Source organism: Oratosquilla oratoria, chromosome 10 (assembly GCF_046742065.1).
Source record: "Oratosquilla oratoria isolate Oo_2021 chromosome 10, ASM4674206v1, whole genome shotgun sequence".
In the NCBI taxonomy this organism is placed as follows: domain Eukaryota; kingdom Metazoa; phylum Arthropoda; class Malacostraca; order Stomatopoda; family Squillidae; genus Oratosquilla; species Oratosquilla oratoria.
The window spans coordinates 27001697-27027810 of record NC_134786.1 but is presented as its reverse complement, the minus strand read 5'-3'; the positions used below and the strand labels follow the sequence as shown (position 1 = coordinate 27027810).

Sequence of the window (26114 nt, the reverse complement as noted above, 5' to 3'; positions counted from 1 at the left end):
TTTCTCTAATAGTAAGTACCTCTTCAAACTTTACAGATTGTGCAAGAATAAAATTACTTTATCACAGTGGACTTGGCAAGTAACATTCACATGTACATGATGTGCATATTTACATAATTGTAAATCTATTCTATATGAATATCAAAGGCTTCCCCTTATGAAGGAGGTAGCTTAATTATGAATAAATTACAGTTAGGTAAATACATTGGATATATGAATGTAGTGAATGATACCAATATCATGATGTAGATAACTTCATGATATTACAACTGGTATCAGATTTTTTCATACTGCAGTGTAGTATTCAGATTATTTTACAGTAGAGAGACATGAAATGGGTTTTTGGGTAGATGTGAGATGGGTGAAGAGTGTGTGTGCTTTGATTGAGCCACCCCTCCTTGTAAGGGGGAGGAACTTTTTGGTATATGTATGTATACAGTACAGGAATATATTACACACTGAAATAATGGAGGTTTGCTTTACTATTCTGATATTGATATGTGTTCATTTGAATTTAAAATAACCTGTGTATCTACCCTTCAGATTATGTTAATAAAATATGTATTAAAGATATATTGGAAAGATAGACTCTTTTATAGTGCAATGAAGCTTGTGACTTTTGAATTCTTTCTGCAGTGATGGCAGGCCGCTTCCCAATCTGCTTTCCATTTTTACTGGCCCTGATACTGCAGGGAAGAATGCTGGAGACATCCCTCGCTCTTGTTCAGTATGTGGTGGTGAGCGTTGCCAGCGCCAGCATCCAAACACTGCCAACATCTTTTCTTCCCATATTCATACTGAGTTAACAGTTCCTCAGTCCATAGATGAAGCCCTAGAAGAGGTATGATTCAGAATGGGTTTGTAGAGTAATAAAGTTTTCTCTGTCATAAGTCATTGATAACACCCTGGCATATGATGATAAAGTTTGTAGCAGGTTTGGCCGAAATGTTGATCGTAGTTGGTCATTTGATAGTCTGTAGGTACATGTTAGAGGGCATCACCTTGTGTTCCTAATTTCCACATTTGTCCATCAAAGGGACACATTTTCTTTATTTTTGCTCAGAAGAAGAATAGTAACAATAGTTGATTCCAGTAATATACATGCAAACCAAAACTTCACTTCAGTGATACAGGAGAACTGCCACTTTCTCACCACAGCATCTTACATTTGTATTAACCCATCCTTTCCAACAGCTGCTGAACATGACGCTGGATGAACACGTGTATAGTTGGTACCGTGAAGTATCTGTCCATGACCAGCTTGCTGATGAGATTCGTTACACCATTCGTTATGCAGTTTCATCCCTAGCCAACCGTCTCACCAAGGTAGATTTACTGTACTATAATAAGAGTGCATACTTTATAGAAATGCATCTTGTCAGTAGTAGATCAACCAATCCATTACTTCAGTTCACTGTTGTAGAATACCTAAGGCCCGCAGAAAGGCAACCCATAGGTCACTTGAAGAGATTTTGTGTTACTATCTGGAATAATTTTTTGGTGGAAGGTAAGTTGAGAGTGGAGGATAGATGGAGAAAGAGGAAAAGGACAGAAGGTAGGGAGGTGCTAAGAGTAAAATGCTTAAATGAGAAGGAATACAAGAAGCTGAGAGAAGAGTGGGAGGAGGTGAAGGATATAGTAGAAGTAGTGGGGGAGGAATGGGGGTGTTTCAAGGAGGGAGTCACAAGATGTGCAAAGATGGTGTGTGGAACAAGAGGATGGGAGGAAATAGAAGGAAAAGTAGCGAGTGGTGGGATGATAGCAAAGAATGTTGTAGAAGAAAAGGAACAAACTTTCACGTGCTGGTTGCAAAATAGGATGAGAGAAACATATGAGAGGTACAAAGAAAAAAGAAGAAAAGTCAAATATAAGACAAAGGAGTCAAAAAGGAGAGCAAATGTAAAATGGGGGAAGAGTATGACAAAATCTTGAAAGCAATATAAAGATGCTTTCGAAGGAAATTAAGAGAGGAAGGGGAGGGAAATCAAGTAGAGAAGAAAAGGTGAAAGGTGCAGATAGACAAATGATAACAAGATGTGTCAGGAAGAGGAGGATGGACAGAGTATTTTAAGGAGTTGCTGAATGCGGAGGAGGATAGGGAGGGAAAAGTTGTTGCAGTAGGAGGTGCTAAGAAAATGCCAATAATAGATGAGGAAAATGGGGGAGAAATATGAAAAGGTGTGTTGAAAGCAGTTATTAGAATGACAAGAGCAGGCAGAGCACTTGGGTTAGATAGGCATCATGCAGAGTGTTTCAAAAAATGAAGTACGGTGATGGTGGACTGGCTGGTGAGGTCGTTTAATGTCTGCCTAAAGGAGAATAGAGTACTGGAGAAGTGCCTGTATAGTTCCACTTTACAAGGGAAAAGGGGACATGTGAATGTAGTAGTTCCAGAGGAATCAGTTTGTTGAGTGTAGTAGTTCCAGAGGAATCAGTTTGTTGAGTGTAGTTGGGAAGGCATATGGGAGGGTCTTGATTGAGAGGATTAGGAGAGGAACAGAGGGGGTAATTGGTGAGAAAAAGTAGGGGTTGCATCAATCAGATTTTTGTGGTACGACAGATGTGTGAGAAAGCTTTAAGGTTTATGACGGGAGACAGGAGGAAACGTGGGATGTTTTACAGATATGTAGAATAGGAGGAAAGCTGTGAAGGGCAGTTAAGAGTTTTTATGAGAGTAGTAGGGCCTGTGTTAGAATTAGAAATGGAGAGAGTGAGTAGTTTGAGGTAAAGGTGGGACTTCACCAGAGATGTGTCATGTCACCATGGCTATTCAATGTGTACATGGATGGGGTGGTGTGGAAGGTAAATGCAAGAGTAATGGGCAGGGGATTGGAGATGGTTAAACATACATACATAACCAAAGGCTTTTTCCCCCTTACAAGGGAGGTAACCAGAAAGAAAAAGGCATAAAAACCATTCCCACCCATTCCATCCCTAAATACACTCCATTCCCCTCCACCCTCTACCCTCCCTCTTATCTTGGCACCTGGATGACTGCCCTGGGTCAGAGGCAGTGTCGCAAGACACAGCACATCCACAGCAAGGCCGCTTCATTGAATTGGCAACCCCCCTCTCTGTCCCCTCATGCAGAAAAGGAGAAGATGGGGAGAAATCCCTTCGGGCTCTGTCAAATTTTTCTCACACATACTACCTCACCCCCATTCCCCATCCATTTCACCTCATGCATCACAATATTATCCATATACAACCATTCTCCATTCACCCCTGTCTTCTGTCCTCTCCCATCCTTCCTTAACAGACATTCCCCTCCTCCCCTATCACCCCATCCATCTATCTCATCCTAGGTTGCCCTCTCATGTTTACTCCCTCCACATCTGCCTTCCATACCTCTTTTACTAGCATTTCTTCATTCATTCTTTCCATGTGTCCAAACCATACTAATACTCTTTCATCCACCCTATCTCCCAACTCCCTTACCAACCCTGTTCTCCTCCTCACCTCCTCATTTCTCACTCTATCGAGCCTAGTAACCCCCATCATACTTCTCAGACACCTCATCTCAGACACATTTAAACTACTCCCTCTCTTATGTTCCATGTTTGTGCCCCATACAGTGCTGTTGGTACAATCTCCTTCATACAATCTCCTCTTAGCCTCCATTCCCAAAGGTCTATTCCTCATTACACTTTTTAATCCACCGAGGTGTTTACTCGCTTCTCGCAATCTACATTCAAACTCCACCTCCACTCCACCCTTTCCTGCCACATTCCCACCCAAGTATCTAAAACTATCCACTTCCAGTCGCTCTCTCTTAACCTCTTCAGTACGGGCCAAAATCTCGGGGGCAGCATTAGCTGCCAGATGTACGATGTGTTGTAATGATACTCGCATCATAAAATATAGTCACCGCTTATATCGATCGTTCTCTCTTTCACCCGTGAATTTTGATAACCATAGAAAATGTGATGAAGACAGTTTAGAGAGTATGTCATTACGCAGGGGCAACTACAATAAATATAATCAAGACGCCAATATGGCAGCCTCGCATATCCACTTGCTCCTCATGCCGCCTACATATGCGGCACCGTATGGAAGGGGTTAATGCTCACTTTCAGACTGCTGCCACTTTCACCCCTTGTACATCTCATCACCTTATTTTACCCACATTTATCTTCAACTTTCTTCTATCACACACTCTCCCAAACTCTGTCACCAACTTCCTCAATCCATCCTCTGATCCTGATACAAGTGCAGTATCGTCTGCAAACAACAGCTGGCTCACCTCCCACTTTTCTCCATTTTCTTTAAACATCTCCAATCCCTGACCCACTACCCTTGCATTTACCTCTTGCACCACCCCATCCATGTATAAGTTGAACAGCCAGGGCGACATAACACATCCCTGACAAAGTCCCACCTTTACCCTGAACCACTCACTTTCTCCATTTCTAATCCTGACACATGCTGTACTACTCTTGTAAAAACTCTTGACAGCTCCTAGAAGCTTTCCTCCTATCCTGTATGTCAGCAAAACCTCCCACAGTGCCTTCCTGTCTACCTTTTTACAAGCCTTTTCCAGATCCATAAAGCCCAAAATCATCCTTACCTTTTCCAATAGTTTTCTCACATATCTGTCTTACCACAAAAATCTGATCTATGCAACCTCTATCTGTCCTAAACCCACACTGTTCCTCACAAATTACTCCCTCTGTTCCTCTCCTAATCCTCTCAATCAAGATCCTCCCATAAGCCTTCCCAACTACACTTAACAAGCTAATCCCTCTGAAACTACTACACTCACACATGTCCCCATTTCCCTTGTGAAGTGGAACTATACAGGCAGTCCTCCGGCACTCTACCCTCTCTCCAGCAAACATTAAATAACCTCACCAGCCAGTCCACCATCACTGTACCTCCTTTTTTTAGACGTTCTGCATGGCATCCATCCAGACCTGGTGCCTTACCTGCTCTCATCATCTTAACCTCTTCACTCCGGGGCACATCGCACATCTGGCAGCATTAGCTGCCCGACGTGCGATATTGCATCATAATAATCACATTATAAAAGATAAAGTCAGTGCTCAATCCTTTGTTCTCTTTCATCCGTGAATTTTGATAACCATAGAAAACATGATGAAGCCAGTTTAGAGAGAATGGAGGTTACGTAGGTACGACTACAATAAATATAATCAAGACGCTGACGTCGGCATCATCGCGTACCCACTTGCTTCTCATGACACCTACACAGGCATCACCGTATGGAAGTGGTTAACAACTGCCTTCACTTCATCCTTTCTTATTTTTCCTCTGTTTGCCCCACTCATTGCGGTCATTTTCTTAGCACTTCCCGCTGCAACTATCTTTCCCTCCCTATCCTCTTTCACATTTAGCAACTCCCTAATATACTCTGCCCATCTTCCCCTTACTGCCTTCTCTTCCATTATCATCTCTCCATCTACACCTTTTACCTTTTCTTCTCTACTTGATTTGCCTCCTCTTCCTCTTAACCCCTTCCATACGGTGCCGCACACGTAGGCGTCATGGGGAGCGAGTGTATTCGCGAGGCTGCCATATCGGCGTCTTGATTATATTTATTGTAGTTGCCCCTCCATAATGACATTCTTTCTAATTCTTTTGTAATCGCATTTTCTATGGTTATCAAAATTCACGGGTGAAGAGAGAACGATCGATATAAGCGGTGACTATATTTTATGATGCGAGTATTATTACGGCACGCCGTACGGCTGGCATTGGCTGCTGCCACCGAGATCTAAGTCCATGACGCCTACGTGTGCGGCACCGTATGGAAGGGGTTAACTTCTTTCCAAAACATCTTTTTATTACTTTCAAAATTTTCTGTCATATTCTTACCCATTTCACATCTGCTCTCCTATTTGCCTCCTTTATCTTATGCTTTACTTCTCTTCTCTTTTCTTTGTACCTCTCATATGACTCCCTCATCCTATTTTGTAACCAATCTGTGAAAGCTCGCTTCTTCTCTCTTCTACAATCCGAAAAAGATTGGGTGTAATTATCTCAAACGACTTGTCCTATGATAAACAGATAAACAAAATTTTCTGAGAATCCTACAACTTGCTAAGATCAATAAAGTGTCATTTACATATTTGGCCGAAGAAATTATTAAAAAAATATTGGTCACACTGATAAAGCCTAGACTAGAATATGCGGCGACATTGTGGTCACCTAGTACCAAAAATAATATAAAGAAAATAGAAAGAATCCAGAGAGCAGCCACAAAAATGGCACCTGCACTTGCAAACTTGTCATATGAGGAGAGATTGGCTAAACTGGAGTTACCGACTCTGGAGCAAAGAAGAGAGAGAGGTGACCTACTGACCATCTACAGAATCATGAAGGGCACAGAAATACTCGATAGAGAGGACTTGTTAAACTGGGACAAGAGAAACACAAGAGGACATGGAAAGAAAATAAAAAAACATAGCTACAGAAGAGATCTGAAGAAAAACAGTTTTCCACATAGAGTGGTGGACACTTGGAACAAACTGGACGAAAAAATAGTGTGCGCAAAAACCATTCATGAGTTTAAGAGCAAACTAGACACTGCGAGATACAAAGGCGGGACACCACGAGCGTAGCTCCCCTTCCCGCAAAATACAACTAGGTAAATAGTCCATTAACGCTCTATCTACCACCCTTCCATCCACCACCCTCTCCCATGTGTACTTATGCTTGACTTTCTTCAGAAACATTGTATTTGCTATCATCAATTCTCTAGACACATCACCATCAACTCTCTACTACGATTCTTTCCTGGAACTCCACATTTCCAAACCACTCCTTCAATCCTTTCCTACCCTAGCATCAAGGTCACCCAATACTACTACATTGACGTTCCTCCCTAATCCCTCTATGCACTCATTTAAATCTATCCAAAAAGCCTCCCTTTCTTCTACACTCTTCTCACTGCCAGGCCCGTATACACTTACAAAAACCCACATCTCCTTTCCCAGTGTCACCTTCATCCACATTATCCTTGAGGAAACCTCCTTCCACTCCACTACACGTTTACCTATCTCTTCACTTACTAGTATAGCCACCCCTTCTCTCCCTCGTCCTTTCTTCACCCCTGAGAACTTCCCAACTACTCGTATATTACCAAACTCACACTCACCCTTCCCTCTCAATTTAGTTTCACTCAATGCCAACACATCCATCTTTCATTTCATAAACATACTGCCTATCTCTTCCTTTTTATTCTCATTTGTACCACATCCACTCAGATTAAAAGACTCAAACCTTAAGGTACTGGTTGGAAAACTCCTAGACACTCTTATACCTTATGCCTCTCCCCGTGATGAGATGTACAAGGGGAGAGAGTTACAGTAGGCTGGAAGTGAGCATTAAGGGTGAGAAACTGGAGGAAGTGGACAGTTTCAGATACTTGGGTGTGAATGTGGCAGGAAAGGGAGGAGTTGGGGAGGAGGTAGAATGTAGATTGAGACAAGTGAGTAAATGCCTTGGTGGATTAAAAAATGTAATGAGAAATAGACATCTGGGAATGGATGCTAAGAGGAGGTTATATGAAGGAGTGAATGTGCCAGCAGCACTTTATGGGGCAGAAACATGGAACATAAGAAAGGAAGAGAGAGGGAGTTTGAATGTGAGATGAAATGTCTGCAGAAGTATGATAGGGGTTACTAGGCTAGATAGAGTGAGAAATGAGGAGGTGAGGAGGAGAACAGGGGTGGAAAGGGAGCTGGGAGATAGGGTTGATGAAAGAGTATTAGGATGGTTTGGACACATGGAAAGAATGAGTGAAGAAAGATTAGTAAAAGAAGTGTGGAAGGCGGAGGTGGAAGGAGTGAATATGAGGGGGCATCCTAGGATGAGATGGATGGATGGGGTGAAAGGGGCTTTACAAAAGAGAGGAACATCTGTAGAGGAAGGACAGGAGAGGACAGAAGATAGGGGTGAATGGAGAAGGGTTGTGTATAGATGAGGCTGTGATGCATGAGGGGGAGCAGGTGGGGGATGGGGGGAGAGGAAGTATGTATGAGAAAAAATTTGACGCAGCCCGAAGGGATTTCTCCCTATCTTCTCCTTTCCTGCATGAATTTATGAAGCGGCCTTGCTGTGGATGTGCTGTGTCTTGCGACACTGCTTCTGACCCAGGGCAGTGGACAGGATGCAGGGATGACCCATCATCCAGGAGGTGCCAAGATAGGAGGGTGGAGGGGAGTGGAATATATGGGAAATGAAATGGGTGAGAGTAATTTCTATGCCTTTTTGTTTTTGGCTACCCCCTGTGTTTATCTGACCTAGATATGGACCAAAAGGTCTCCTGTCGGCATGCTCCACCTTTGCCTTTGTAATCCTTTGTGTAAGGGGGGAAAAAGCCTTTGATATATGTACGTATGTATGTAGGAATGTCCCCTGTGGGGCTATAGGGAGAAGGATGCCTGGTCCCAATCCCCGTCCCGTTTTTCTCACCTCTTACTATCCAAGTGGGAATACTTGGTGGTGCCCCATATAGACCCTGAAATATCAAATGCATGCTACTTTGCCATAACAACATGCAGCCAATACCCCAGATGAGATGGTTAAAGAAAATTGAAAAAAAAAAAAAAAAAAAGGAAATAGGCCAATTGTTGTTTCCTGATGATACTGCACTTGTGGCAGGATCAGAGGAGATATTAAGGAAGACAGAGTTTGGGACAGAACTAAGTGACAGAGTTTGGGAAGGTTTGCAAGAGGAGAAAGTTGAAGGCAAATGTGGGTATAGGTAAAATGATGAGATGTACAACGGGAGAGGGTGGCAGCAATTTGGAAACGTATTAAGGAGGGAGGCTGAAGGAAGTGGATAGCTTTAGATAATTTGGGGCGCATTTGGCAGGAAAGGGAGGAGTGCAAGTGGAGGTAGAATGTAGATTGAGAGAAGCAAAAAAATGCCTTGGGGGATTAAAGAGTGTGATGAGAAATAGACATTTGGGGATGGTTGCTAAGAGGAGACTGTATGAAGGGGTGATTGTGCCAACAGCACTGTATGGGGTAGAAACAATAAACAAAAGAGAGGAAGCATTTAAATGTGTTTGAGATGAAATGCCTGAGAAGTATGGTGGGAGTTAGTAGATCGGATAGAGTGAGAAACGAAGAGGTGAGGAGGAGAGCGAGGGTGGAAAAGGAGTTATGGGATAGGTTTGATGAAAGAGTATTGGGAAGGTTTGGACACATGAGAAGAATGAGTGAAAAAAAGATTAGTAAAAGATGTGTGGAAGGCAGAGTTGGATAGTGTGAACATGAGGGGGCAACCAAGGATAAGATGGATGGGGCAAAAGGTATGTTGAGTAAGAGTGGAATGTCTGTTGAGGAAGGAAGGGAGAAGGCATGGAAAGGAGGGCTAGGGAATGGTTGTGTGAATGTTGTTTTGACTTAGCCCAAAGGGATTTCTCCCAGTCCTCTCTTTTTCTGAATAAAGGAACAAGGGGGTGGGGGTCACCAATTAGAAGAAAAGGCCTTGCTGTGGATGTGATGTGTCTTCAAGCATTGCTGCTGACCCAGGGATGACCCATTATCCAGGAGGAGTCAAGATGAGGGATGGGTGGTTAATTGGAGTGGAGTGGATGGGGATGAATTGGGTGGGAGTGAAATTATGCCTTCTGACTTGGCTACCTCCCTTGTAAGGAGAAAAATCCTTGGTATATGTATGGATATATATAAGGCAGTGGAATATGAAGTGTGGGGTGGCATCAATGAGTCATGACTTCAAAAGGATTAATTTAAAACCATTGTATAAATAAGTGTTCAATAGTCATCCATGTTATCAATCTCATCATAAAGGGCACACCTGAGACAATATCTATATTCATCCATATTCAAGCCATTTTAAGATCCATCTGTTGAATGAGACCATTAAATGAGAAAGAAAAGGAGGAGTACAAAAAGAAGCTGAGAGAGGAGTGGGAGGGAGTGAAGGATAGAGCAGAACTAGGAGTGGTGGAATGTGCAAAGATGGTGTGTGGAACAAGAAGGACAGGAGGAAATAGAAGGAAGGGTAATGAGTGGTGGGATGAGGAAGCAAAGAAGGGTGTAGAAGAGAAGAAGCGAGCTTTCACAGATTGGTTGCAAAATAGGACGAGGGAATCATATGAGAGGTACAAAGAAAAGAGAAGAGAAGTAAAGCATAAGATAAAGGAGGCAAAGAGGAGAGCAGATGTGAAATGGGGTAAGAGTATGACAAAAAAATTTAAAGTAATAAAAAGATGTCTTGGAAAGAAATTAAGCAAGGAAGAGGAGGCAAATCAAGTGGAGAAGAAAAGGTAAAAGGTGCAGATGGAGAGATGATAATGGAAGAGAAGGTAGTAAAGAGGAAGATGGTTAGAGTATTTTAGGGAGTTGCTAAATGTGAAGGAGGATAGGGAGGGTGTTAGGTTTTTATTTAAGCTAGCTTACAATAGGGCTCTTGGCGGGTGACTGACTACCCGCGCTTGGGGTAGTCTCTACGAGCGTGACTCGCAGTTGCCAGCTCTCACAATAAAAACTCCTACATCTCCCCCTCAAGATTGTGAGGGAAAAACAAAACAAATACCTTGACAATCTGATTACATTGAACAAGACAATATAAATGGTAATTCCAATGACATACAATATGAACAAAACTGAACAGCTAGATTATGTAGTCGTCCAGCCATCTCGGCCGAGACCTGTGCCTTTGAGGACGTTCCCTTCTCGGGGAAGCAAGCGGAGGCGTCCCCTGGGTCGGTGGTTGCGGCTCGGGTGAACCCCCGGATGATAATGGCCCCCGTGGTTGCTCGGCCATTCTCAAATGGCCGCGGGTGCGCAGTGAGATGCGACTGCTTCCGTCCATCCTCACTGCATACTGGCGGTGTGGGTGGACTTCGACTACGGTACCAGACTTGCTCCATGCCTTAGAAGTCTGGTCTTGAACCCACACACGGGCTCCCGGCTGCAGGCGGCGCCGTCGACGTCGCTGGCCCGTGCTATTCTGTCGTATCTCTGCATGATGTTGCGCCATCTGAGTCTCCCTCTCCTCCAGGGTCCGCTGCCACTCACAATTGACTTTGTAGTTCTGTTTGGCCGTGGGGACTCCATCACATAGCTGTCTGCCAGTTGTCAATTGTGTGGGGGATGCGTTTCCTTCTCGTAGCGGGGTGTTGAGGTATTGGAGGAGGGCAAGCGACACCTTGTCATTGTCCAGGCTGCCGCTGGTCCCTGTGTTGTCTCGCAGAATCCTCTTGGCTGTCTTCACGGCGGCCTCGGCTCGGCCGTTGGACTGAGGGTACTGAGCGGAGGAGAGGCGGGTCGTGACGCCCCATCTCCTGAGGAAAGCGGTCATTTCCCCACTCACTAGGTTCGTACCTCCGTCAGTAGAGAGTTGTTCTGGGGCCCCCCATCTGGTGAAGTAGTGCCTTAGGTGCTTCATGATTTCGCTGGACGTGGCACCCGAGGGTAGGTGCGCAACCTCTAGCCAACCAGTGAGTCGGTCGGCGTAGACTAGGTATGTTTGACCTACCAGCTGGAATAGGTCTGCCACCGTCTGCTGAAAGGGGTAATCGGGGGGTGGGGTGAGAATGAGGGGCTCAGGTGGTTGTGACGGCGCGTTAGCATTGCAGGAGTTACATGTGGCCCTGTAATGCTGCAGGTCACCCTCCATTCCAGGCCAGTACACCGTCTGTCTGGCTCTTCTTAGCATGGAGTCGAGGCCCTGATGGCTGGCGTGAAGGCTAGCTGCCACTCGTTGTCGCAGAGCCTCAGGGATGACAAGCCGCACACATCCCTGATCATAGGTATAGGTGACTAGGCCACGGGACACTGCCAGTCTGTCTCGTACACCGTAGAAGGGCCGCAGGCAGGCGGGCTCCCGTGATCTGTGGGGCTCCCAGTCGCCGCTGCTCACTCTTAACACCAGTGACTGGTAGGTGTGGTCCTCAAGGGCCGTTTGCAGCACCATCTCTTCGTCGATGGTGGCGCACCCACTCAGGTCAAGGGCGGCTACAGTAGCTGCTGACATGGCTGCGGCGATAGCGACGTCTTGTTCTTCATCCATCTCGTCCGGATTAAACTTGGCCACGGGATACCTGGATAAGAAGTCGGCTGCAGTGTTGTGTTTCCCCGGCAGAAAGCGCATGGTGAACCTGTACTGCAGGGTCTGCTCCTTCAGACGAAACAGCCGTGGGTTGGTGATGTCCTTGAGGGCCTTGTCGCCAAAGAGCCTAACTAGGGGCCGGTGGTCTGTGGCGATAACCAGGTTGGGGCACCCCAGGAGGAAAAGCCGGGCTTTACGCAGGCACCACGCTACCGCCAAAGCTTCCCCCTCCACCGGTGCATATCCCGACTCGGCCGGGGTAAGGTGCCGGCTTCCGCATAATGCCAGGCGCCAGCCTCCCTTGCAGCAGTGTGGGGCAGTGGCTGGCGGGCATGAGCAGTACTGCTGCATCACCACGAACCCGATGCCGTCCTTGCACCAGTCCGTGATGGCGATGGTAGGTCGGGTCATGTCGTAGTATGCTAACCCCTGTTTGGCTAGCTGACAGATGATCTCTTTGGCTTGTGTGAATCTACTCTGGAGACACTCGTCCCAGTAGACAACCTTACCTGCTGGTTTTTTCAGCAGGTCCCTGAAGGGCGCCATAAGAGGGGCAGTGGCCAGGAAGGGCGCCAGTTGGTTCACAAAGCCAAACCAGGAGCGCACGTTTGTGATGGACGGTTTTTCTGGCATCTTAAAGTCCCTGATGGCAGTAAGGCGCTCTGTAGTCGGTTTGTATGTGTCCCAATCCAAGTGGTAGCCAGCGAAGTCGACCTCCCTCTGGCAGAAGCGAAATTTCTCCGGCTTTAGTGTCACTCCAGGCTTGGCACATACTTCCAAAAAGTCGTAGGCATGCCAGAAGGCTTCTTCTATGCCTGCGTCATAGAGGAGTGTGTCGTCCACGCACTTGTATTTTCGCGGCAGGTCGATGATGGCGTCGTCGAATCTTTTGGTATATGCATCCCCCGCTGCGCAGTGTCCCATGGGCGTCCGGCAATACTGGTACCTGCCCCACGGTGTGATAAACGTAGTGAGGCGCCTGCTCTCCTCGTCCAATTCCACCTGGTGGAATCCCCAGTGCGCATCTGCCACGGTTTTGTAGGAGTGTGCCGGGACCCCAGAGGCCATGTCAAACGGGGCAGGGGTGTGGTGAGTCTCTCGTAGGCAGCATGCGTTGAGTTTCTGGAAGTCGACCGTGCGGCGCGGCTTGCCAGACTTTTTTGCCACCACGACCATCCTGGCACACCACTCTGTGGCCTCTCCCGCGGGGACAGGACGGATCACGCCTCTCTGGACGTCCTCATCCAGCTGTTGCTTGACCTCCGCTTTCCAATGTTTCGGGACGGGGGCGGGAGTGTGGCAGGCGTAAGGGACAGTGTCGGGTGATAGGTGGATATGATGAGGGGGCTCCGCCATGATCGGCAGCGGGTGCCTGTCGGTGTCGAAGGACGATGTCGAGAAGTGGCCGAGCAGCCATTCCTGTAGCCTCGGCACGTTTTCCTCGAGAGGAGGGAAAGGCATGGTTGCTGGTCTGGGTGGCGAACCCGGGCTGCTGCTCCCCCTGCCCACACTCACTATGGTTGGTAGTGGCGGGTGTGGAAAGCCTTCGTGTACCAGGCCCAGATTCTTGCAGGCGGCAAGAGACAGATTGACCTGCTGCACAGACCGTACAAAGTACATCTCCTGCTGGGTGGAGTGGCCAGGGATGCTAAAGTGGCAGGTTATGGTTCCCAAGGTTGGTAGGTTAATGTTGGCGAGGTCGCGCAGGCCAGTGTGTTCCTTAAGTTGCCTGGGCGAGAGGCCCAGAGCTTTCAACAGCTTGGGTCCCGCTACACATACCTGTGCGCCTGTATCTGCGATGACTGTGGTGGAGTGCTGTGTGTTGCCTTCTGGCCTGGAGACGATGACCTGAAGCCGTGGTTGGCTCATCACCCCGGTGGTCACTACCACAGCACTGGCCACCGCGTCCTTCTTCGTAGGCTTCTTTCCCCTTTTGCACACTTTCTGGAAGTGGCCCAACTTTCCACAAGCAAGACATGTGGCATTTGCTGCCAAGCAAGCTGCCCTACCAGACTGGTGTCGGTCACTGCAGTGCCAACAAAGGGCTGTGGCAGGCTTTCCCGGGACCAGCAGCAGTGATGACTGACATTGTCGTTACTCACAGCGTCGTGCGTGACGTCACCAGCTGCAGCCTCGGGATGGCGGCTTGGCAGGAAATCATGCACATCCCTCTGAGCTGCTTCAAATGCCATGCAGTAAGATCTGAGGCTGCCAACATCTTTGAATTGAGTGCAGCACTGTAATACCTCGCGTCTTAGGGTTGGTTCACGCAACCCAGCAATGAGCTTTCGCACTAACATATATTCACTTAAACTCGCGTCACAGCTTGGGCACTGAAAAGCACAATCTAACACCATCTGGGAACACTTCGTGAAGTAATCGCCCACCGACTCCCCCGAGGCCTGCTTGACACTAAAGAAGTCCGACCACTGTACTGCCTGGTTCGCCGCACGCAACACTAATTTGCTGACGTTCTCCAGGGCCTCGGCAGCGGGAAGGGTGTCCCAACGAGCCTTGGGGAACCTGGCGTCGAGCGCCTTTTGGAGCCTTGGGGCACATAAAAGCCGGATGTAGCGCGCGGCAGCGTTGAGCTCGATCCAATCCTCCAAGGACCGACGCCATGACCTGAAGTCTGCTGCAGTCATGTCCAGGTCGCACTTCTCCAACCCAGCTGTGCTAAGGGCCTTGCGGCTTGGTGTCCCCATCGCCGCCATGTTTCGCTGCAAAGCCGCTATGGCTCCCTGCTGGGACAGTAAGAGCGTCCGAGCCTGTGCTAGGAGGCTTTCTCCTTCCCTCCGTCTACCTGATGCAGCAGGGAGCCTAGGGCGTCTCAGGGTGGTCATCGTAGATGCGTAGGAAGGGTTATCACTGCGCCATGTTAGGTTTTTATTTAAGCCTGCTTACAATAGGGCTCTTGGCGGGTGACTGACTACCCGCTCTTGGGGTAGTCTCAACGAGCGTGACTCGCAGTTGCCAGCTCTCACAATAAAAACTCCTACAGAGGGAAAGGTAGTTGCAGTGGGAAGTGCTAAGAAAATGACAGTGATGAGTGAGGAAAATGGAGAAGAAATAAGGAAAAGATGAAAAGAAAGCAGTTGTTAAGAAAATGAGAGCAGGTAAGACAGAGTTGGATGGGTGTCATGCAGAATGTCTGAAAAAAGGAGGTATAGTGATGGTGGACTGGCTGATGAGGTTATTCAATGTTGTTTTATGAGAGGGTAGTCAGAGGAAAGGAGTGCCTGTATAGTTCCACTTTACAAGGGAAAAAGGGACAAGTGTGAGTGTAGTAGTTTCAGAGGGATCAGTTTGTTAAGTGTAGTTGGGAAGGCTTATGGAAGGGTCTTGATTGAGAGGATTAGGAGAGGAACAGAGGGAGTAATTGGTGAGGAACAGTGGGTTTAGGACAGGTAGAGGTTGCGTAGATCAGATTTTTGTGGTAAGACAGATATGTGAGAAAGCTATAGGAAAAGGTAAGGATGTTTTTTGGGCTTTTATGGATTTGAAAAATGCTTATGACAGAGTAGACAGGAAGGCACTGTGGGAGGTATTGCAGATATACAGGATAGGAGGAAAGCTTCTAGGAGCTGTCAAGAGTTTTTATGAGAGTAGTAGAGCATGTGTCAGGATTAGAAATGGAGAGAGTGAGTGGTTTGAGGTAAAGGTGGGACTTTGTCAGGGATGTGTTATGTCACCCTGGCTGTTCAATTTATACATGGATGGGGTGGTGCAAGAGGTAAATGCAAGGGTAGTGGGTCAGGGATTGGAGATGTTTAAAGAAAATGGAGAAAAGTGGGAGATAAGCCAGCTGTTGTTTCTTTAGAAGAAGTTAGTGACATAGTGTGGGAAAGTGTGTGAAAGAAGGAAGTTTAAGATAAATGTGGGTAAAAGGTGATGAGATGTACAAGGGGTGGAAGTGGCATCAGACTGGAAGTGAGTATCAAGGGAGAGAGACTGGAGGAAGTAGATAGTTATAGATACTTGGGTGCAGGAAAAGGAAGTGGAGGTGGAGGTAGAATGTAGAATGAGAGAAGCGAGTAAGTGCCTTGATGGATTAAAAAATGTAATTAGAAATAGATATTTGGGAATGGATGCTAAGAGGAGATTGTATGAAGGAGTGATTGTGCTGACAGTAATGTATGGAGCAGAAACATGGAACATAAGAGAGGAAGAGAGAAGGAATTTGAATATGTTTGAGATGAGGTGTCTGAGAAGTATGATAGAGGTTACTAGGCTGGATAGAGTGAGAAATGAGGAGGTGAGGAGGAGAATAAGGGTGGAAAGGGAACTGGGAGATAGGGTGGATGAAAGAGTATTGGGATGGTTTGGACACATGGAGAGGATGAGTGAAGAAAGACTAGTAAAGGAGGTGTGGAAGGCAGATGTGGAAGGAGTGAACATGAGGGGGTGACCTAGGATGAGATGGATGGATGGATGGGGTAAAAGGGGCTTTGGGGAAGAGGGGAATGTCTGTTGAGGAAGGACGGGAGAGAACAGAAGACGGGTGAATGTAGAATGGTTGTATATAGATGATGTGATCCATGAGATGGAATGGGTAGGGGATGGGGAATGAGGGAGTATGTGTGAGAAAAATTTGATGCAGCCCGAAGGGATTTCTCCCCGTCTTCTCCTTTTCTGCATGAGGGGACAGAGACGGGGGTCGCCAATCAAATGAAGCGGCCTTGCTGAGGATGTGCTGTCTTGCGACACTGCTTCTGACCCAGGGCAGTGGACATGATGTAGGGATGACCCATCATCCAGGAGGTGCCAAGAGGGAGGGAAGAGAGTGGAGTGTGATAGGGATGGAATGGAATGGATGGGATTGGTTTTTTTTTTTTTTTTTTTTTTTTTATACCTCCCTTGTAAAGGAGAAAAAAGGCTTTGGTATATGTGTGTATATATATATATATATATATATTGAATATATTATGACAAATAAGACTGAAGGTGGAGGAAGCAGACGAGGAGTAATGGGAGAATTTTAATGCTTTAACGTTTTGACCCACAGGGTCTTGAACACAAAGTTAACAATGCAAACATAACAGGGGACCCATCTATGTATAAAATCCCCTGTTATGTTTGAGTTGTTAGCTTTGTGATCAAGACCCTGCGGGTCAAAATGTCAAAGCACTAAAATTCTCCCATTAGTTCCTGTCTGCTTCCTCTACCTTCAGTATTATATATATATATATATATATGTATATGTATATATGTATGTATATATATGTGTATATATATAATATATATATGTATATATATAATATATATATATATATTGTTATGACCTTCCGTAAGGATAAAAGGAAATGTGGCTAGGAAGGGTTCGTACTTAGTGGCCTTGATGTGGTTAAGGCAAAACCAAACGGAAGTTAACATAAATAACTAATCTAATGAATAACAAAAAGCCAACAAAACAAATATAAGTACTTTACAACAGCAAATTAAACAATTGACAATTAATTCCTCAACCGAAAACCACGGCATGAGCATACAGATTACGTGGTGATGTCACGGTACTAGAGCAAAAGCAATATGGGAGAGATAAAGTTACACGTCGCTTCAACCAACGAAAGTCTGTCGCTCTAGGAGCCGGCAGGCATTATATACAGTTGGCAAGGACGGGAGGAAGGCGAAGGATGAGCCGGACAGAACTGGTTTTCATGTCCGTCGGCTTTAGAGAGTAGATCCATAAAATACACAAGCATTTTATCGTACATACGTAATTACCTAACAAGTACAGAACAACAGATACAGGTATTTTTAGATACATGGAGGATGGTGGGCCATCACAACGTATACAAGTAATTTACAGTACATACATAATTTACAGATATTTTAGATACGTAGAGGATGGTGGGCCATCACACACACCCCCTAGAACTCATCAACTCAGGAGAACAGACGAGTTGGGAGTTCTAATCAGGACGGCTAAGGGCATCAGCAAGGAGGTTTTCAGATCCCTTGATAAATTTTATTTCGAGGAGGTATTGTTGGAGGAACAAGGACCAACGTAATAGCCTCCTATTATTGTTCTTGTTCCGTTCAAGGAATATTAACGGATTGTGGTCCGTGAATATCCGTAAAGGGGTCGAGCTGGGTGTTACGTAGCATTCGAACTTCCGCAGGGCAGAGATGATGGACAGTAGCTCCTTCTCGGTGGTCGAATACTGCCTTTGGTGTTTATCTAGTTGAGCCGAGTGGTACGCGACAGGATGCAATATCCCATCATGTTCTTGGAGTAGAACAGCTCCGACGGCTTGATCACTTGCGTCCGTCTGGAGAACGAAGGGGACGTCTGGGGATGGTAACTGCATTCACTCGGCGGTAGTCCGTGCACAGTCGAGTTTGTCCGTTTTCTTTAGGGACCAGAACGCACGGAGCGGCCCATGGGGAATTACTGGGAACTGCCAAACCGTGCTGCACTAGATAGTCGACCTCTTTCTTCATTATTAGCTTCTTCTGGGGATGCAGTCGGTACGGGTGCTGGTGGCTAGGAGAAGTTACTGGATACAGTTGAATCTCATGGGACGTCAGGTTACAACGGCCAGGATTATCTCGGAACAAGGATCTGTGACTAGAAATAATTTCAGAAATTTCCTTAGCTTGATCAGGATTCAAGTGGTTAAGGTACGAAAGTAGGTTGTTCAAGATGTCGCTGTTGTTGCCGACTGTGGGAGGATCGAAATGTGGCAACGTCGGTTCGTGGACTCGTGGACGGTCGGTTGACATAGGTATTTTACTGGGACCATGATTTAGCGAAAGCAATGGTTTGACTGAACTGTCTAGTGGTATTTTGGCAAGGTATGGCTTAAGCAAATTAACATGAACAAGTTGAGTAGTTTTACGTCTGTCAGGGGTTTCTAGTACGTAATTATATTCTGACATCTTTTTCTGAATTTTATAAGGACCATGGTATTTAGCTTGAAGAGGCTGTCCAGAGATAGGAATGTATGCAAGAACCATATCTCCCTCCTTGAATTCTCTCTTACGAGATTTCTGATCAAAATTAACCTTCATTTTACTTTGTGCATGTTCAAGGTTCTTCAAGGCAAAGGCATGAATTCTGGCTAGGTTATCCTTAAGGGAAACAATATACTGGTTAACAGACTGTAAAGGTGAGGTAGGAGAAGATATGATATGGTCCTTGATTACCTTGAGGGGTCCCCTTACCTTCCTTCCATATAACAATTCAAAGGGAGAAACACCCAGAGCTTCGGATGGTGTTTCACGGAGCATAAAGAGGAGGAAAGGCAATCCCTCATCCCAGTCACGGTCTTCCTCGTAACAGAATTTACGTAGCATATTCTTTAACGTTTGATGACATCGTTCTAGAACTCCCTGACTGGCGGGGTGGTACGCTGTAGACAGAGACTGTTTAACATTTAATTCCTTGAGGACTTGGGTAAAGAGTTTGCTAGTGAAATTAGAACCTCTGTCTGACTGTATTTCCTGAGGAATACCAAAGGAAGTAAACATGTGAGTTAAACACTTAATTACACTCTTAGCAGAAATATTCTTTAAAGGAAAAGCTTCAGGGTACCTGGTAGTGGGACAAAGAACTGTTAAAATGTACTGGTTACCCTTCTTGGTTTTAGGCAACGGGCCTACTATGTCAATCACTAGTTTCTGAAAGGGTTCACTAGGTACTTTAATGGGTTGAAGGGGATACGGAGGAATAGACTCGTTTGACTTGCCTACTATTTGGCAAGTGTGGCAACATTTAACGAATCTACTTACCTCTGCTTTCATGCCAGGCCAAAAGAATTCTGACAAGAGTCGTAAATAAGTTTTCTTAATACCTAAGTGTCCTGAGTGTCCAGCATGAGCAATCTCTATTACCTGAGTCCTCAAGTTAACAGGTAAAACAATTTGGTGACATTCTGCCCAGGTATCATCATCAGAAAGATGACGAGGTTTATATAGTCTCATCAGTATTCCTTCGTGCAAATAAAAGGAAGGAGTATGTAGGATATCCTCCTTGGGAATGGTTTTATTGAACAAGGGAACTAGTGAAGGATCGTTCTGTTGAGCCTCTTTGATGCTCAGCTCGGAGGGTAAGGTAAGCGGGGTGGTTGGAGAGGTAAGAGTTGGTTGGTTAGCTGGTGCTTGGGATCGCGTGATAGCACAGGTTGAAAATAGGTTGGGTTGGGTTTGCTCTATGGTAGAAGTTGGGTTATATGGTAGGGGAGAATTAGAAACAATTAAAGGAGGATGTACTAGTTCTCCTGCTAGATCGTTACCTAGTATAAAATCTGCTTCAGGAACAGGTAGGGTTGCCATTTCACTTACTCCTACAGAGACAGTATCCTTGATGAGTCCACAGTTCAGGTGCACCTTTGCCAGAGGTACTGAGAAGGGATTGTGGAAGTCCTGCAAGTATACACGTTCTCCTGTATAATTACGTTGGACTCCCGGCAGTGCTGACTGAAGTAGCAGGGACTGTGCTGCTCCTGTGTCCCGTACTATTCGGAGGTTGTGTTCTACGTGGTCTGAACCAAATGATACTGTTCCCGTTGAACGGAAGGGCTGAAAAGGATCTACAGAATTGGCAGTAGAGTGGTTAAAGAAAGCTACAGATTTTATATTCTTTTGAGCTACTTTACATTTTGGGTCTGGGCAATTTGCAATTACATGTCCTGGTTTCTTACAGAAGAAACAAACAGGGAAACTAGGGCTATCAATTTTCCCATCTTTACTACCACTAGTTGGTTTTACATGAGGTTGTTGGCGGTTACTGTCCTTTCCAACATTTTTGTGAATCAATGAGAGGGTATCAGTCAATTTGGCTGCTTTCATAAGGTCAAATTCCTCCTTGTCAACAATGTGAATTTTCAAGTAATGAGGAATTTTACGCACGAATTCCTCTAACGCGATCAAGTTCACTACTTTCTCAAGATTATCGGCTGATGCCGATTTAATCCACTTTCTTAACGCTCGTAGTTTGTCTGACGCGAATTCCATATATGTCTGATGGCTAAGTTTGTTTGAATTTCGAAATGCTTGTCGATAACCTTCGGTGGAAATTTCATAAGCGGAAAGAATTGTCTGTTTGACCGTTTCGTAATCAGTGTTATTTTCCAGATTGTTACATACTTGTAACGCTTTTGTGGATAACTTTGGTTTAATTAACCCCTTCCATACGGTGCCGCACACGTAGGCGTCATGGGGAGCGAGTGTATTCGCGAGGCTGCCATATCGGCGTCTTGATTATATTTATTGTAGTCGCCCCTCCATAATGACATTCTTTCTAATTCTTTTGTAATCGCATTTTCTATGGTTATCAAAATTCACGGGTGAAGAGAGAACGATCGATATAAGCGGTGACTATATTTTATGATGCGAGTATTATTACGACACGTCGTACGGCTGGCATTGGCTGCTGCCACCGAGATCTAAGTCCATGACGCCTACGTGTGCGGCACCGTATGGAAGGGGTTAACCATATCCAATCTGCTTGGGGAATTGCAAAATGTTTACTTACTTCTTCAAATTCTCGAAAAAATAAGGTTGGATTCTCGTCTGAGAAAGAGGGAATAAGTTTGGTGTACTGCAAAAGATCTAACTTACTTGAATTTGATGGAGTCGATAGTTCGAGTCATTTCATTTCAAGTTCGTGTTGTCTTTGCTCTCTTTTTTGCTCTTTATCATGCTCTCTTTGCTCTTTATCATGCTCTCTTTGCTCTTTATCATACTCTCTTTGCTCTCTATCATGCTCTCTTTGCTCTCTTTCACGCTGCACTTCGAGTTCCTTAATTTGTAGTTCATGCTTCATCTTCCTTTCAAGTATCTGATATTCTAGATGGTCTAATTGAATCTCTTTCGTAGGGCTAATGTCTAATTTGGCTGCAACTATTTGTTCTAAGCGTTCAAATTCTCCGTCTTCGTCTTCCGTTTTCTTTAACTGATCTATGTGACTCAATATTAGTTGAACTAATTCAGTTCTACTAATGTTCGCTGGATAAGTTAATTCCCATCTTGTTGCTATTTCTTTCAGACATTCTTTATTTGGGTTCTGAATTATCAGTTCTTCCACCGAGGGGTTCTCAACAAAGTTTTCGATATTCAGTTCTGACATCGCGAAATTTTTACTCGCTAACAGTTGCTACTCAGCAAGGTAGAATGCTTGGTTCGCTTACGTGGTATACCGGACAAGAGATACAAGTAGAATTATAATACTCGACTCCCACGAATATTATAAATCTTTGGGACAGAATACATTGACCAAAACTACATGCCGTAAGTAGGATAGAATTAACGTTCCCACACGTATCCTAAACGGATCCTACTTCAGTACTCTTACGAAATTTACAGCTGCAAGAGTTTAACGTGGTCATAAGCAATGGCGTATTTACGATTAATTGAATTACGGAACTGGGGTACTGAGTTGCAAGTTTACCGGACAGATGGACAATTTCGATGGTTGTGGGAATGCAAGTGTAACTTATGTATTACGTTTCGCTCGTATATCTCACACCTTCTTAGTTTTTGTTCGGGTAAGAGGATTCCGACGGGCCCCCATTATATGTTATGACCTTCCGTAAGGATAAAAGGAAATATGTTAGGAATCACATTGGTCCACTATTATCTGCTGACGGTCAACTTGAATATTCAAATGAAGGAATGTGTAATATCTTAAACAATTATTTTAGCTCGGTATTCGTAAACGAAACACCTCAAAGTGAATTCCAAACTGAAACCTGTGAAAAGTCTGGGGTAAACTTACTCACTACGGTAAATATAACAAAAGAAAAAATTAAAAGGTGTATAGACAAACTCAAAGTTAATAAAACACCAGGGCCTGACGGTTGGCATCCAAGAATCTTAAAGGAAATGAAAAATGAGATTGTTGTTCCATTAGAAATTATTTTCAAGAAATCCATCATATCCGGAGATGTCCCAAGAGAATGGAAGCTAGCTAACGTTACTCCCATATTCAAAAAAGGTGACAAAAAGAAACCAAATAACTATAGGCCTATAAGTTTGACTTCGATCGTAGGAAAAATAATGGAAACTATCATCAGAGATACTATCGAACATCATATAGAAAGTAACTTTGATAAATGATAGTCAACATGGATTCAGACGGAAATGTTCTTGCGTGACTAATTTACTCGAATTCTACAAGAGTCATCTCGAATTATGACAAAAAGAAACAATATAGATTTAATATATCTAGACTTTGCAAAAGCTTTTGATACCGTCCCACACGAAAGACTACTTACTAAATTAGCTTTGCATGGAATAAGTGGTAGCCTATTAGGTTGGACTAGTAATTGGTTGAAAGGTCGAAAACAGAGAGTTGTTTTAAATGGAAAAACTTCTGGATGGAAAAATGTTGCAAGTGGAGTTCCTCAGGGTTCTGTTCTTGGGCCACTTCTATTCATAGTATATATAAATGATATAGACAATGGACTAAAATCTACTGTTTCCAAATTTGCTGATGATACAAAACTGTGCGGAGTGGCAAATGATCACTCAAACCAATTAGATATTCAAGAAGATTTAGATCAATTACAGCAATGGTCTGAAAAGTGGCTAATGAAATTTAACACAAGTAAATGCAAGGTAATGCACGTAGGTAAAAATAACAGTAAGTACGATTACAAGTTATTTGGAAATTCGTTAACAAAAGTGGATAGTGAAAAAGATCTCGGCGTAATTATCAGTAACGATCTCAAATCATCCAAGCAGTGTATTTCAGCCTCTGAGAAAGCAAATAAGATTCTGGGATTGATTGCGCGATCTTTTGATTTCAAAAGTCCATCACTCATTAACAAGCTATATAAATCGTTAGTTCGTCCACATTTGGAATATGCTGTTTCCGTATGGTCACCGAATCTCATTAAAGACATTGACAGACTGGAAAAAGTACAATGGCGAGCCACAAAACTGATTCCAAATATCAAAAATAAATCATACGAAAATCGACTTAAGCACATGAATCTGTTTTCCCTAAAAAAGCGTAGACTCAGAGGTGACTTGATACAGGTCTTTAAGATTTTAAAGGGAATTGACAACATCAAAAGTGACAAAATTTTCACATTGAATGAGAATCAGACAAGAAACAATGGTCTCAAACTGTCCGGAAATAGATTCAATTTGGAAGTAGGTAGAAACAACTTTGCCAACCGTGTAGTTAATGAATGGAATAAACTTCCTGCACAGGTAGTGCAATGTAGTTCAGTTCGAAGCTTTAAGAATCATTTAGATAAATACCTAAGTAAGATGCTGTAATGATTATAATTTATGTTATATCATTTGTTTTTGTTTTGTTATAATTTGTCTGTCTGATTTTCATTTATTATTAGTTATATGTCAATTTATAATCATTTACTATTTACCTTTTTGTTTGTTATTCAACTATACCTATGCATTTATTTATGTATTTTATTTGTTATTTTTACATTATTATAGTTTTAATTTATTATTATGATTTTTTTTTTTTTTTTTTTTTTTTTTTTTTTTTTTTTTTTTGCATCCGACCTAGATATGGATCAAAAGGTCTCCTGTCGGCATGCTCCGCCTTTGTAATCCTTTGTAATGTCTAGGAAGGGTTCGTACTTAGTGGCCTTGATGTGGTTAAGGCAAAACCAAACGGAAGTTAACATAAATAACTAATTTAATGTATAACAAAAAGCCAACAAAACAAATATAAGTACTTTACAACAACAAATTAAACAATTGACAATTAATTCCTCCACCGAAAACCAAGTCATGAGAATATAGATTACGTGGTGACGCCACGGTACTAGAGCAAAAGCAATATGGGAGAGATAAAGTTACGCGTCGCTTCAGCCAACGAAAGTCTCTCGCTCTAGGAGCCGGCAGGCATTATATACAGTTGGCGAGGACGGGAGGAAGGCGAAGGATGAGCCGGACAGAACTGGTTTTCACGTCCGTCGGCTTTAGAGAGTAGATCCATAAAATATACAAGTAATTTACAGTACATACATAATTTACAGATATTTTAGATACGTAGAGGATGGTGGGCCATCACAATATATATATACATATATACAGACGCTCCTCAACTTATGTTTTAGTTAGGTTCCGAACGGCCGAATGTAACGTGAAAATGAACGTAAGTTGTTACTGTACTATACATCCATAAATTCTATTACTGTATCTTATAAAACACCCCTAAATCATTAATTATAAACATAACATTGTAAAATAATAACATTAATTTCAAATAAATTAAATTCAAGCAACATAAATTGAGATGGCGGAGGAGAAGGAGGAGGAGGAGGAGGAGGCAAGGCACGTTCAGTCTGTCATTTGTGCCATGTAAACAATGGATGCAGCGTCATGCGTAAGTATCGTTTGAATTACGGAGAGCGCGCTAAACTAAAAAATTCACCAAAAAAATGCAATTTTTTATACAGTCAGTTCAAACGTAAAATCGAAAAAACGTAAAACGAATGAATGTGAGTAGAGGAATGTCTGTATATATATATATATATATATATATATATATATATATATATGTATATATAAATATATATACACACTGAGTTAAACACCTCAGCATTGTCACAATTATTTATCTTCTTCCCAATATTTTATTCTCCTCACTACAGTTCTGACTTTTGGAGGGTGATCATAAATGAGCTGTCCAAAGTTATAATAACACAATTTGACGTTTCGACTTCAAGGAGTCATTCTCAAAATAATAAATTACAATTCAACACAACACAATTAAACAGGCACAGAGCAACTACATTTTCACAGACAGAACAAGGCAACGTCTTTCCATATACATGGAAAGGCTTACAATAGTGTGTGGGCCGTTGACCTGACCCAAGCTGATCGTCTCAGAGGAGAGGGAGTAGGCAATGTGAGAGGGGTGGACATAATCCCACTATTGTTGGGATTAGTTCCCAGATATCTAGAAGAGCTATTGAATAAGGAAATGGCCATTACCATGTTAGATTAAATATTAATGCTAGGAGCCCATTCCCTGATATACGTAGCCTCTAGCATCCTTCTCTAACATCATTACATTGTGTAACTACTTCAGTGTTGTTAACAATGGTTGCTCTATCAAAGGAAGATTGATGCTCATGCTGAA

General features: G+C 43.8%; 1 protein-coding gene across 9 annotated transcripts in view; it reads left to right on the top strand.

Moving 5' to 3' along the window:
• LOC143029172 (sorting nexin-14-like) overlaps positions 1–26114 on the top strand; it is a 184921-nt gene that overhangs the window by 8014 nt on the left and 150793 nt on the right. For all 9 annotated transcript variants that reach the window (XM_076191673.1, XM_076191678.1, XM_076191676.1 and 6 more), the window contains exons 4-5: positions 637–841; positions 1195–1326. In XM_076191673.1, coding sequence (XP_076047788.1) covers positions 637–841; positions 1195–1326 — 337 coding nt within the window. The remainder of the gene's footprint in view (positions 1–636; positions 842–1194; positions 1327–26114) is intronic.